Source organism: Musca autumnalis, unplaced genomic scaffold (assembly GCF_047663935.1).
Source record: "Musca autumnalis isolate F117 unplaced genomic scaffold, ASM4766393v1 scaffold_2, whole genome shotgun sequence".
NCBI classification, from domain to species: domain Eukaryota; kingdom Metazoa; phylum Arthropoda; class Insecta; order Diptera; family Muscidae; genus Musca; species Musca autumnalis.
In genome coordinates this window covers 28312492-28328350 of record NW_027411755.1, presented here as the reverse complement: position 1 = coordinate 28328350, position 15859 = coordinate 28312492, and the positions used below count along the sequence as shown (strand labels likewise).

General features: G+C 36.0%; 2 protein-coding genes across 2 annotated transcripts in view; both read right to left on the bottom strand.

Annotated features, from left to right (window-relative positions):
* DIP-epsilon (Dpr-interacting protein epsilon) overlaps window positions 1-15859 on the bottom strand; it is a 791100-nt gene that overhangs the window by 410479 nt on the left and 364762 nt on the right. The gene's annotated exons all lie outside the window — the stretch shown is intronic.
* On the bottom strand, window positions 2673-4457 carry LOC141393832 (uncharacterized). Its single transcript, XM_073967377.1, has 2 exons — window positions 4298-4457; window positions 2673-4240 (listed from the first exon to the last, which is right to left on the bottom strand). The coding sequence occupies exons 1-2, from the start codon at window positions 4343-4345 to the stop codon at window positions 3032-3034; spliced, it is 1257 nt and encodes a 418-aa protein (XP_073823478.1). The 5' UTR covers window positions 4346-4457; the 3' UTR covers window positions 2673-3031.

Here is a 15859-nt window from a genome sequence, read left to right as displayed (position 1 = left end):
CTTTCGTGTATGAACAAGACTCAATACTAAATTTCAGCAATTTCGGTAAAACAATGTGAGGCACCATTCTATGGGGGCTATTTCAAAACGTCGATCTATACCGACAAATTTCTGACGAAAAGCTTTTAGGCTCAAAGAAGACTAAATACCGAATTTCCTATATTTCGGTAAGAGAATGTGGCTAAAACTAAAAAATACCGAAAATCAAGAAGTAAGCTTCTATGGGGATATAGGAAGACGTGTACCTATACTGATAATACTCTTCTGGAATATTTTATAACTCTTGGAAGACGAAATAACGAATTTCAGCCATTTCGGTTGACGTCACAATCTTCAGTATTACGAAAATCCGGAGGTATCGTTCTATGGGGGCTATATCGAAACGTGGACCTATACCGACGAATTTTAGTCAGAAATGGGGCAATATAAAAGCGTGGGCCTGTACAGACATATTTCTGGCGAACAGTTTTATATCACAATGAAGACTAAATACCAAACTTCAGCCATTTTGGTGAAATATTGAAGACACAACCTTGAAAATACGAAAAATCAGGAGGTACCTTTCCATGGGGGCTATATGAAGGCGTGGACCTATACCGACAAATTTAAAGGGAAAGTTTAAGTACCCCCAACGAAGTCTTAATACCAAATTTCAGCCATTTCGGTGGAATATTGAGGCCACAACGTTCAAAATACCGAAAATCGGGAGGAACCGTTCTATGGGGGCTATATGAAGGCATGGACAGATACCGACAAAGTTCTGGGGGAAAGTTTTATAACACCAACGTAGACTAAGTACCAAATTTCAGCAATTTCGGTGTGATAATGAAGCTAAAACCTTAAAAATACCGAAAATCGGGAGGTACCGTTATATGGGGGCTATATGAAGGTGTGGACCGATACCGACAAAATTCTAGGAGAAAATTTTATACCCCTAAAGAAGACTACGTACCAAATTTCAGCCATTTTGGTAGGATAATGAAGCTAAAACCTTAAAAATACCGAAAATCGGGAGGTACCGTTATATGGGGGCTATATGAAGGTGTGGACCGATACCGACAAATTTCTGGGGGAAAGTTTTGTACCAGTAAAGAAGACTATGTACCAAATTTTAGCCATTTTGTTGGTATAATGAAGCTAAAACCTTAAAAATACCGAAAATCGGGAGGTACCGTTCTATGGGGGCTATATGAAGGTGTGGACCGATAGCGACAAAATTCTGGGGGAAAGTTTTATACCCCTAAAGAAGACTACGTACCAAATTTCAACCATTTTGGTAGGATAATGAAGCTAAAACCTTAAAAATACCGAAAATCGGGAGGTACCGTTCTATGGGGGCTATATCAAAACGTGGACCGATATATCCCATTTTCAATACCAACCATCCTGCAAGTAATAAAAACTTCTGTACCAAATTTTGACTCTCTATCTTTAAAATTGCGAGCTGTATCTTGATTTCAACAGACAGACGGACGGACGGACGGACGGACAGGCGGACATGGTCAAATCGACATAGAATTTTATGCTGATCAATTCAATGCTGATTTATAGGGTCTCCGACGAATATTTCGATGTGTTACAAACGGAATGACAAATTTAATTATACCCTCCATATGGTGGAGGGTATAAAAAGACGATGTTTATTAAAAAAAAAATATTTTTAAAGAAATCCTAGTTTTGTTGAGTAAATATTTTTAGTAAAATCCAGGTTTATTGTGCAAACATTTTTTTAAAAAATACACGTTTTATTTGAAAAAAAATTTAAATAATACAAGATTATTGTAAAAGTATTTTTTTAAAAATCACGTTTATTGTGAAAATATTTTTAAAAAAAAAATCCACGTTTGTTGAGAAAAATTTTTTTGAAAATTTCCCGATTGTGGAGAAAATATTTTTTTTGAGAAATCCACGTTTGTTGAGAAAATATTTTTTTTAATCCATGTTTATTGAGAAAATATTTGTTTGAAAAAATATTTTTTTTGAAATCCACGTTTGTTCAGAAAATATTTTTTTAAATCCATGTTTATTGAGAAAATATTTGTTCGAAAAAAATATTTTTTTAAATCCACGTTTATTGAGAAAATATTTGTTAAAAAACCAGGATTATTTTGAAAATATTTTTTTAAAAATCCACGATTATTGTGAAAAGATTTTTTTAAAAATCCACATTTATTAAGAAAATATTTTTTAAAAAATCAGAAAATATTTTTTTTTTTAATTCATGTTTATTGAGAAAATATTTGTTCGAAAAAATATTTTTTTAGAAATCCACGTTTGTTAAGAAAATATTTTTTTTAAATCCATGTTTATTGAGAAAATATTTGTTCGAAAAAATATTTTTTTTAAAATCCACGTTTATTGAGAAAATTTGTTAAAAAAAACAAAGATTATTGTGGAAATATTTTTTTAAAAATCCACATTAACTGAGAAAATATTTTTTATTGCGAAAATATTTTTTAAAAAATCGCCTTTTATCGCGAAAATATTTTTTAAAAAAATGGCCTTTTATCGCGAAAATATTTTTAAAAAAATCCACGTTTTTTTCAGCAAATATTTTTTAAAAAATCTACAATTATTAAGAAAATATTTTTTAAAAAATCCATGTGTTTTTGAGAAATATGTTTCTAAAAATCCACGTTTATTAAATAAAAAATTCTTTAATAAAATACTCGTTTATTGATAAAATTTTGTCTAAATTGATTATTTTATTAATTTAACCTATGTTTTGTTATGAAACCCAGTTTACAACATTTTACAGCACATTTATTTCATTACACTCTAATATACATTACCATAATACAAACTAAAATTCACGATATATTGCATCTTAAATTAGATGCTTTGGCCAAATAACACCATGCTAACAACTTTTACCATACAGGCAGCCAAGCAGCTCGCCAGCCAGCCATACAATCCATATTACATTACCAAAACATTGTAATGTGTTCGCATAACTGTGAAACCAATAACAATGCTTACAACTGCTCACCACTTCTCCACTCTTCCTCTCCGGCTTCACTTCTCTTTTCCATTAAACCTCTTTGCATTTCTCATCCATCAAAAGGACCCTTGTACTGCCCACATTCTGGGCAGCACTGTGAAGCATCTCATAAATATGCGTACTGTCAGCATTTTCGCGTTGGGTGCGTTCATGCAATTGCCCAACCGCTTCCAAATAGGCATCATACTTTGATGAATTTTCAAAATCCTTTTTAAAATCATCATACAATTGCTGAATCTCCATAAGTTGGCGAGAACCATCGGTGGCATTTAGTAGCAGCATGGGAGCTGGCGGCAACATTGTCGACCATTCGCTGTGGGTGTAGTCAATAAATTCAAAATTGCTAAAGAGAAAAGCAACAATGAGATCCAAACCCTTTTGTTTAAGTTTTTCAAAAATGGCCACTAAATCCTGTTGGGAGTTTTCGGTATTTTGAAATTCTTCAACATCCAGGGACATGTGGTTTTGCAGATAATCATAGAGGCGTTGGCGTTTGCTGTAGAAATCGGGGGTTTTGAGTAAATGGTCAATTTCGGCTAGGATTTTTTCCAAGGCCTGATTGTGGCTGGCTGTGGATTCTTCCTTATTATCCAGGACCTCTTGCAGAAGTTTGGCAATCACAACAAGATAATCGTCGATTAATTCCGCACCCGTACGATTGACTTTGCTATAGAGTTGTACACCAAAGTCCTGGACATTTATGGAAATGGTGTGATTATCCTTGAGACCCAATTTCTCCAAGGCATTGGCCACAGTTTCTTCGTTGAGAGGAGCAAGTTTGACATGTTCGGAATAGAAATTGTGATGGGGTTGCTTCTGCTCTTCTTCAAAGCTCTTGTTGCCATTGATATTGTATTGTTTACACATGTAGTAATATCTTAGATTGTGCATTTCCTCAAAACTCTCTTCCTGCAGGGCATAAAATCTGTCCTTTAGTTTTTCGAGGAACAGAACATTTCTAAGGCCATACAAAAGTTCACGATTGGCATCACGATGTTCGGCCAAATCAAACCACTGCTTTAGAAATACTGTTTTGGTTCCTAATTTTTTGGAATGCAATGCCGTCGTCCAGGCCTGCTCAAATGATTCATCCATTTTGGAGGTTTGTTTGAGATCTCGCAGATATTTATTCATGGCCTGCAGGGCCGTTCTTTTCATGACACGATTCATTTCTTGGAGAAAATCTTTTTGGAAATTTCTGGAAATCAACGAGGTTTCCATGGTGTCGCCGAGGGAAAGCTGTAAGTTGAGGGTAACTGTTATTTCCTCTCCAAGGATTTTAGGAATATTTCTTACCTGTAAACTCCCCAGCATGAGCATAAGGACAAGGCTGAACAAGTTCATTGTTTTAAATTATATTTTTTTTTACAATTTAAAAATATTTTCCTTTTTCTTTCGCTTTTGTATTGATCTGTTACTTGAAACGTCTAGCTCTACACTGATTGTGATTAGGCTAAGCACAACACGGAGTAGCTGCTATCGATATTTTTGCCACCGAGGTCAATCTGTGTTATCACCATCAGCTAGATGTTTGAATTTATTTCGATTTAAAACAAAAGCCAAGAAAACGTGAAAAATTAAATCAAAACAAACCCCAACATACCATCTGCGGTAGCCAGTATTCGTTTGCTTAATCAGGGAAAATGTTCGAATTAGGAAATTCATTAACTAACCCAGCGAATTGTTTGCTGTACGGCGCTGTGGGAGAAAATAAATTAGCAAATTGCAGAATGTGATTATGGTAGGTAATGCCAATCGGAAAATTTATTTTCTATAGACACCTACTAGGGGGTCTTCTATTCTATAGACACCTCCTAGGGAGGTCTTCTATTCTATAGAAACCTCCTACGGCGGTCTTCAATTCAATAGAAACCTCCTACGGAGGTCTTCTATTCTATAGAAACCTCCTACGGCGGTCTTCTATACTATAGAAACCTCCTACGGAGGTCTTCTATACTATAGAAACCTCCTACGGAGGTCTTCTATACTATAGAAACCTCCTATGGAGGTCTTCTATACTATAGAAACCTCCTATGGAGGTCTTCTATACTATAGAAACCTCCTATGGAGGTCTTCTATACTATAGAAACCTCCTATGGAGGTCTTCTATACTATAGAAACCTCCTATGGAGGTCTTCTATACTAGAGAAACCTCCTATGGAGGTCTTCTATACTAGAGAAACCTCCTATGGAGGTCTTCTATACTATAGAAACCTCCTATGGAGGTCTTCTATACTATAGATACCTCCTACGGAGGTCTTCTATACTACAGAAACCTCCTACGGAGGTCTTCTATACAATAGAAACCTCCTACGGAGGTCTTCTATACAATAGAAACCTCCTACGGAGGTCTTCTATACAATAGAAACCTCCTACGGAGGTCTTCTATACAATAGAAACCTCCTACGGAGGTCTTCTATACAATAGAAACCTCCTACGGAGGTCTTCTATACAATAGACACCTCCTACGGAGGTCTTCTATACAATAGAAACCTCCTACGGAAGTCTTCTATACTATAGAAACCTCCTACGGAAGTCTTCTATACTATAGAAACCTCCTACGGAAGTCTTCTATACTATAGAAACCTCCTACGGAGGTCTTCTATACTATAGAAACCTCCTATGGAGGTCTTCTATACTATAGAAACCTCCTATGGAGGTCTTCTATACTATAGAAACCTCCTATGGAGGTCTTCTATACTATAGAAACCTCCTATGGAGGTCTTCTATACTATAGAAACCTCCTATGGAGGTCTTCTATACTATAGAAACCTCCTATGGAGGTCTTCTATACTATAGAAACCTCCTATGGAGGTCTTCTATACTATAGAAACCTCCTATGGAGGTCTTCTATACTATAGAAACCTCCTATGGAGGTCTTCTATACTATAGAAACCTCCTATGGAGGTCTTCTATACTATAGAAACCTCCTATGGAGGTCTTCTATACTATAGAAACCTCCTATGGAGGTCTTCTATACTATAGAAACCTCCTATGGAGGTCTTCTATACTATAGAAACCTCCTATGGAGGTCTTCTATACTATAGAAACCTCCTATGGAGGTCTTCTATACTATAGAAACCTCCTATGGAGGTCTTCTATACTATAGAAACCTCCTATGGAGGTCTTCTATACTATAGAAACCTCCTACGGAGGTCTTCTATACAATAGAAACCTCCTACGGAGGTCTTCTATACAATAGAAACCTCCTACGGAGGTCTTCTATACAATAGAAACCTCCTACGGAGGTCTTCTATACAATAGAAACCTCCTACGGAGGTCTTCTATACAATAGAAACCTCCTACGGAGGTCTTCTATACAATAGAAACCTCCTACGGAGGTCTTCTATACAATAGAAACCTCCTACGGAGGTCTTCTATACAATAGAAACCTCCTACGGAGGTCTTCTATACAATAGAAACCTCCTACGGAGGTCTTCTATACAATAGAAACCTCCTACGGAGGTCTTCTATACAATAGAAACCTCCTACGGAGGTCTTCTATACAATAGAAACCTCCTACGGGGGTCTTCTATACAATAGAAACCTCCTACGGAGGTCTTCTATACAATAGAAACCTCCTACGGAGGTCTTCTATACAATAGAAACCTCCTACGGAGGGCTTCTATACCATAGAAACCTCCTACGGAGGTCTTCTATACAATAGAAACCTCCTACGGAGGTCTTCTATACAATAGAAACCTCCTACGGAGGTCTTCTATACAATAGAAACCTCCTACGGAGGTCTTCTATACAATAGAAACCTCCTACGGAGGTCTTCTATACAATAGAAACCTCCTACGGAGGTCTTCTATACAATAGAAACCTCCTACGGAGGTCTTCTATACAATAGAAACCTCCTACGGAGGTCTTCTATACAATAGAAACCTCCTACGGAGGTCTTCTATACAATAGAAACCTCCTACGGAGGTATTTTATACTATAGAAACCTCCTACGGAAGTCTTCTATTCTATAGAAACCTCCTACGGAGGTCTTCTATTCTATAGAAACCTCCTACGGAGGTCTTCTATTCTATAGAAACCTCCTACGGAGGTCTTCTATTCTATAGAAACCTCCTACGGAGGTCTTCTATTCTATAGAAACCTCCTACGGAGGTCTTCTATTCTATAGAAACCTCCTACGGAGGTCTTCTATTCTATAGAAACCTCCTACGGAGGTCTTCTATTCTATAGAAACCTCCTACGGAGGTCTTCTATTCTATAGAAACCTCCTACGGAGGTCTTCTATTCTATAGAAACCTCCTACGGAGGTCTTCTATTCTATAGAAACCTCCTACGGAGGACTTCTATTCTATAGAAACCTCCTACGGAGGTCTTCTATTCTATAGAAACCTCCTACGGAGGACTTCTATTCTATAGAAACCTCCTACGGAGGTCTTCTATTCTATAGAAACCTCCTACGGAGGTCTTCTATTCTATAGAAACCTCCTACGGAGGTCTTCTATTCTATAGAAACCTCCTACGGAGGTCTTCTATTCTATAGAAACCTCCTACGGAGGTCTTCTATTCTATAGAAACCTCCTACGGAGGTCTTCTATTCTATAGAAACCTCCCACGGAGGTCTTTTATTGCATTAAATTCTTTGATTAAAATTTAAATTCTTCACCATTTGAAGACATTTGTGTATTTTTATTTAGCGTTCTTCCAATGGCCCTAGACCATGGTCATACCGGTGGTGGTGGTAATAACTTATTGTCAAACTGAAAATGGTTCATTAACTCCGCTTACCAGTTCGTTGGAAATTTTCACTAAATAAAAAACTAAATAAACAGGCGACTAAAAAAGCACAGCTCTTTTTGTGCCAAGAACAAAGACGCTAAAGAAGTGAAGTCAATTTTGTTTTCCATGAACCACCCAACTACGAACTCACCACGGTCTCGGCCAAGCCACTAAAAAACACTGCTCTCTATGTAAACAAGTGGATATAAATCTTTTGTGACTTTAAGACCTGCAACGAAAAAAATAAAAAACCAAAAGAGTCTAACACGCAATAAATATGGGGAAAGCTGAAGAGGAGGTGCCACTTTTGACTTAGGACAAAAAATTGGTCTAATATGAAATTTCAAATTTGTTCGTTTTATATTTTTTTGTAAAATATATTACGGAATGCCAAGCTTGGACCACTGTCAGTGACTCCTTTTCATAGAGCTCATCAGCCATTTCTATTGATGGCTGAAGACTTTTTTAGAGCGTGGCTTAAGGCAGCTCTTATATAGAGGTTTTAGATGGCTGAAATATGGAGTAAATGTCGCCAACATTATACTGAAGGGACATTTGCTAACGTAGTAAACGAACCCGGGCATTCAACGTGCATAGCGGGTGTATATACCATTCCACTACGGCGGCACCTTGCCATAATTAGCCAAAATTTATATTACAGCTTTTCACGGGGTTAACATTCTTTATGTGGATTTATTTGACGTATATGCAGTGGAATTGACATTTGAAACCCAGAGGGTTTATTGAATTAGGTTATATGTAAACGTACTATAAGCCTGAGGTACAAATATAAACTCACTGTCGGAGATTGGTATTTTTGAACGATTCTTGTGGCAACACTACATTAAATTTTTGTTAGAATACACAATTTTCTTATACACAGTGCACTGCTCACTCAAAAGGCATACCTCAGAACACCACCTAAGAAGTAATTTAAGATATAGAATTTTTAAGGGCAAAATTGGGTACACGTTAGGGTGACCGTATGAGAAAATAATGTAGAAGCAATGAAAATATAGACCTCAAGAAATATTTAATACAACAAACAACACGAATGAATAGTTGTTGGGAATTTATTCGATTTGTTCATAGATGAATATCTCAATCTTTGGCCAATGGCGGGCAAACGTGGATACTTTTAAAGAATATTTTTTTTCAACCATGAGCAGACCTACAAACGTGGATTTTTTAACAATATTTTTTCATCTATCAACAGGCCTACAAATGTGGATTTTTAAAGAATATTTGTTCGTCTATCAAAATGCCTACAAATTTGGATTTTTAAAAATATTTTGAATCTATCAAAAGGCCTACAAACGTGGATTTTTTAAAAATATTTTTTCAACTATCCATCATCAGACTAATAAATTTGTATTTTTTGAAGAACATGTTTTCATCAATCAACAGCCCCAAAACATGGATTTTTTAAAGAATATTTTTTCATCCATCAACAGCCCCAAAACGTGGATTTTTTAAAGAATATTTTTTCATCCATCAACAGCCCGAAAACATGGATTTTTTAAAGAATAATTTTTTCATCCATCAACAGCCCGAAAACGTGGATTTTTTAAAGAATAATTTTTTCATCCATCAGCAGCCCTACAAATGTGGATTTTTTAAAGAATAATTTTTTGATCCATCAACAGGCCGACAAACGTGGATTTTTTAAAAAGAATATATTTTCATCCATCAACAGTTCTAAAACAAGTAAGCAAAGGCTATAGTCGGACAGGGCCGACCATGCAATACCCTACACCACCACCCTGCGAATTAGCTTTCAGCAAATCAAAATTCTTTTAGGACAAATATTATTGTAAGAAATAACTTTGTGGAGTCTGTCACCTTATCACATCGATTTTAAATAACTATATAATAATTGTTCCACAAACATCCCAGAAGCGACAGGGAGTGCACCACGATTCATATTACATCAATCATATGGGGCCACCAGTTTATCGCCGAGTCCGAAAGGCGTGTCTTAAGACATCAACTGTAGAGAACTGTTACATGCCTGAAATACTCAAAAAATTTCGCCAACTTTAATGAGAGATATTTTGCCATCGTTGCAAATTTGATATTGGCTGGCCGGGAATCGAACCCCCGACCTTCAGCGTGCAAGGCGGGTGTGCATACAATTGAACCACGGTGGCACCAATAAATAATTTTACCATGGAAATTTGAGGAAGTTGATATAGCTCCACTCTGTGGCATAATATTAAAAACGAAGATACGTAATGATTTTTTTGGAATTGATCATATTCAATGTATAGTGACGCATTTAAAACCAATAGTGGAGTAAAACAAGGCTGTCCTCTCTCCCCTCTACTGTTCGCAGTTACCCTCGACAGCATAATGTCCGAAATCTGCAAAAAGAAAAGAGGAATCGTTTGGGGTCTCCAGCAACAGCTCGAGGATCTAGACTTTGCAGACGATATATGCCTCATATCACATAAGCACCAAGACATGCAAAACAAATTAAACGACTTGGTACTACTTGCTAAGAATAGTGGACTGCATATTAATATCCAGAAAACAAAAGCGATGAGGATAAACAATCAAAATAACAACAAACTATATGTAGAAAGCAAAGAAGTTGAATACGTAAATAGCTTCTGCTACCTTGGATGTATTATGTCTGTCAACGGAGGAACGCAGGAAGACGTCAAATACAAGCTAGCTAAAGCCCGAGCGACTTTTGGACGACTAAACAAGATTTGGAGATCGCCGCAAATCACACTGCATACAAAACTGCGGTTATTCAATGCATGTGTGAAAACAACACTTTTATATGGAAGCGAGACATGGTTAATAAACGATTCCACTATAAAAGCAATTCAAACCCAAATTAATAAGTTCTTGCGCATTATATGTCGAGTCTTCTGGCCTAACAGTATTACAAATGCAGACTTATGGCAAAAAAACAAACGAAGAGCCTATTGTCAAACAGATAACCAGAAAAAAATGGAGATGGATAGGTCACACTCTTCGGAAAACTCCAGCCAGCATCACAAGATACGCCCTTGAATGGAACCCCCAAGGAAGCAGAAGACGTGGCCGTCCAAGAAATACCTGGCGCCGTACAACCATAGCAGATGTCGGTAGAATTAACATTTCATGGGAAGAAATAAAATCACTCTGTCATGATAAATCAAATTATAACATTATTGTAGAAACCCTATGTTCCACATTGGAATAAATAAAGGAAAAAAATGTATAAGACGTCTATTCTTTAAAAATCAGAAAATGTAAAATTTCCATGTTATGACATTTCTAATAGGGTGCCAACGTGGTGCAATGGTATCAAAATTTCAGCGATGGCATTTACCTCTCAGTAATTTTGGCGACATGTCCTGAGTATCTCAGTCATGATAAACTTCTCTACAAGTGGTGTCTTAGGCCACGCCTTTCGGACTCGGCGATAAACAGTAGGTCCCATATCATCAGACAGCGTAATGCTATGCAAATGCATATATGGTTAGGAATGTCGTAGAGGTAATATGATTAGACAAAAACTCGTTTTATAATAAAATAAAACGAATTAGTCTGGACCTATTTTTTGCATATTTTGTCATATTTGCATTAAAATGAACATATGCAAAAACATATGCAAGGATTTGTGGCCCAAATATCCCACAAATTGGCTGAAATTTTGTATTAAATCTCCGTTGGGGGTATAAAACTTTCGACCTGAAATTTATCGGTATAGGTCCACGTCTTCATATAGCTCCCATAGAACAGTACCTCCCGATATGTGGTATTTTGAAGGCTGTGGCCTAAATGTATCCCACTCAAATGGCTGACATGTTCTATTAATTGTTCGTTGCGGGTATACAACTTTCGACCTGAAATTTGCAGGTTTTCTGTATTTTGTAGTTTATGGTCTCAATATCCCTCCGAAATGGCTGGAATTTGGTATTAAGTCTTCTTTGGGGGTATAAGATTTTCCACTTGAAATTTGTCGGTATAGATCTAAGTTTTAATATACCTCCCATAGAACGATATCTCCCCATTTTTGATATTTTGAAGGTTGGGGCTGTGGTTACAGATTTCCCTATGAGGAAGATGTGGCCTTCTTCAGAAAACTCATTATATATTAGGCAGTAGGCCCCTTATCAAACACACATATTATTGCAATTTTCATCAGAGGAAAGGTCAGTAGTTATTTTTCCATATATAGGCGACTTTGCCGGTGTATGCCCTCCAGGAATTCAAATATCGACCAAAAATATTTTTTTATTTTTCGTACAAAAATAATGGTCCATTTCACCAGCTAAACAATATCAGATCTTCATCCAAAATTTTAGACATCTTCTTCGACCTAAACCCTTACCTCGTGCAAAATTTCGTGACTATTGAGCTATAATTGCGACCTCTAGCGTGCTTATGATTACACTACAAGCAAAAAACTGGGTATATTAGGCTGTAGCTCTGTTATCTGACCACGTAAATCAACATAATTGGTATCAATGGAAAGAGCAAGAGTTGGCCTTGGCCGGAATGTGTCTTCCAGGAATAAAGATATAACCGGTATATAAAAAATTTTCTCAATTTTCACACAAAAGTTTTGGTCCATTTAACCCTCTAAACATCATCCGATCACCATCTCAAATTGCAAGCATTTTCTTTGTCACATACTGTTATCTCGTTCTAATTTTCGACGCGAGCGGGCTATTACTGCGACCTACAGAGCACCTACAAAATCCAATAAAAATTATGGTTTTGGTCCATTTCACCCGCTAAATATTTCACAATTATCACCAATTAAAATAGCGATCTATTCTGATGTGAAACCGACCACCATACCAAATTTCGTGACGATCGGTCCATAATTGCGGCCTGGAGTTTGATTACAATTTATAATGGACAGACGGACACACGGACGGACGGCCGGACACACATCTCAAAATCGCTTTATCTCGCCGAGATATGAAGATTGGTATACCACACTGGGGGTCTCCGACGAATATTTCGCGGTGTTACATGCATTTTTACCAAAACAAACTTATAATACCCTTTCCACATAGTGGTGTAGCGTATAAACATATATTTTTTATACCCTCCACCATAGTATGGAGGGTATATTAAGTTTGTCATTCCGTTTGTAACACATCGAACTAATCATTTGCGACACTATAACGTATATATATTCTTGATCAGGATAAAATTCTAAGACGATCTAGCCATGTCCGTCCGTCCGTCTGTCCGTTGTAATCACTCTAGCGTCCGCTATAATTGAGATAGAGTGCTGAAATTTTGCACCCGAGGGTCTTTCATCCCTAGGCAGGTCAAGTTCGAAGATGGGCCATATCGGTCCACTCTTTGGTATAGCCCCCATATAACGGTACCTCCGGATTTGAGGTATTTTGACGTTCTTCGCCACATTTGGAGATCGAATTAGCTATTATTTGGCACTTAGGGTTCCTAGTGATCAACAAACTTATATGCCAGAGGATATGGGCATAGGTCCATGTTTTGGTATAGTCCCCATATAACGATACCTCCCGATTTTCGGTATTTTGAGAATTTTAGCCACAATTTTTAACCGAACTATCTGTAGTATGCCATTTGAGGTTCCCAGTGGTCATGAAATATCTCCACCAAACATCGTCAACATATGTCCATGTTTTGGGATAGCCCCCATATAACGGTACCTCCCGATTTTCGGTATTTTGAAAATTTTAGCCACAATTTGTAACCGAACTATCTGCAATTTGACATTTGAGGTTCTCAGTGGTCATGAAACATCTCCACCAAACATCGTCAACATAGGTCCATGTTTTGGTATGGCCCCCTTATAACCGTGCCTCCCGATTTTCGGTATTTTGAGCATTTTAGTTACAATTTCTAACCGAACTAGCTGTAATTTGCCATTTGAGGTTCTCAGTGGTCATGAAACATCTCCACCAAACATCGTCAACATAGGTCAATGTTTTGGTATAGCTCCCATATAACGGTACCTCCCAATTTTCGGTATTTTGAGAATTTTAGCTACAATTTTTAACCGAACTAGCTGTAATTTGCCATTTGAGGTTCTCAGTGGTCAGGAAACATCTCCACCAAACATCGTCGTCAAAAGGCCCACAATCGTGGATTTTTTAAAAATATTTTTTCATCTATCAAAAGGCCAACAAACGTGGATTTTTTAAAAATATTTTTTCATCTATCAAAAGGCCAACAAACGTGGATTTTTTAAAAATATTTTTTCATCTATTAAAAGGCCCACAAACGTGGATTTTTAAAAAAATATGTTTTCATCTATCAAAAGGCCCACAAACGTGGATTTTTAAAAAAATATGTTTTCATCTATCAAAAGGCCCACAAACGTGGATTTTTAAAAAAATATGTTTTCATCTATCAAAAGGCCCACAAACGTGGATTTTTAAAAAAATATTTTTTCATCTATCAAAAGGCCCACAAACGTGGATTTTTTAAAAATATCTTTTCATCTATCAAAAGGCTCACAAACGTGGATTTTTTAAACATATTTTTTAATCTATCAAAAGGCCCACAAACGTGGATTTTTTAAAATTATTTTTTCAGCTATCAAAAGGCCCACAAACGTGGATTTTCTAAAAATATTTTTTCATCTATCAAAAGGCCCACAAACGTGAATTTTTTAAAATTATTTTTTCAGCTATCAAAAGGCCCACAAACGTGGATTTTCTAAAAATATTTTCTCATCTATCAAAAGGCCCATAAACGTGGATTTTTTAAAATTATTTTTTCAGCTATCAAAAGGCCCACAAACGTGGATTTTCTAAAAATATTTTTTCATCTATCAAAAGGCCCACAAACGTGGATTTTTTAAAATTATTTTTTCAGCTATCAAAAGGCCCACAAACGTGGATTTTCTAAAAATATTTTTTCATCTATCAAAGGCAAACGTGGATTTTTTAAAAATACTTTTTCATCTATCAAAATGTCCACAAACGTGGATTTTTTAAAGAATATTTTTTCATCTATCAAAAGGCCCACAAACGTGGATTTTCTAAAAATATTTTTTCATCTATCAAAGGCAAACGTGGATTTTTTAAAAATACTTTTTCATCTATCAAAATGTCCACAAACGTGGATTTTTTAAAGAATATTTTTTCATCTATCAAAAGGCCCACAAACGTGGATTTTTTAAAATTTATTTTTCAGCTATCAAAAGGCCCACAAACGTGGATTTTTTAAAGAATATTTTTTCATCCATCAACAGGCCTACAAACGTGGATTTTTTAAAGAATATTTTTTCATCCATCAACAGGCCTACAAACGTGGATTTTTTAAGGAATATTTTTTCATCCATCAACAGGCCTACAAACGTAGATTTTTTAAAGAATATTTTTTCATCCATCAACAGGCCTACAAACGTGGATTTTTTAAAGAATATTTTTTCATCCATCAACAGGCCTACAAACGTGGATTTTTTCAAAATATTTTTTCATCTATCAAAAGGCCCACAAACGTGGATTTTTTCAAAATATTTTTTCATCTATCAAAGGGCCCACAAACGTGGATTTCTTAAAAATATTTTTTCATCTATCAAAAGGCCAACAAACGTGGATTTCTTAAAAATATTTTTTCATCTATCAAAAGGCCAACAAACGTGGATTTTTAAAAAATATTTTTTCATCTATCAAAAGGCCAACAAACGTGGATTTTTTTAAAATATTTTTCATCTATCAAAAGGCCAACAAACGTGGATTTTTTAAAAATATTTTTTCATCTATCAAAAGGCCAACAAACGTGGATTTTTTAAAAATATTTTTTCATCTATCAAAAGGCCAACAAACGTGGATTTTTTTAAAGAATATTTTTTCATCTATCAAAAGGCCCACCAACGTGGATTTTTTAAAAATATTTTTTCATCTATCAAAAGGCTCACAAACGTGGATTTTTTAAAGAATATTTTTTCATCTATCAAAAGGCCCACAAACGTGGATTTTTGAAAGAATATTTTTCATCTATCAAAAGGCCCACAAACGTGGATTTTTGAAAGAATATTTTTTCATCTATCAAAAGGCCCACAAACGTGGATTTTTTAAAGAATATTTTTTCATCTATCAAAAGGCCCACAAACGTGGATTTTTTAAAGAATTTTTTTCATCCATCAACAGGCCTACAAACGTGGAT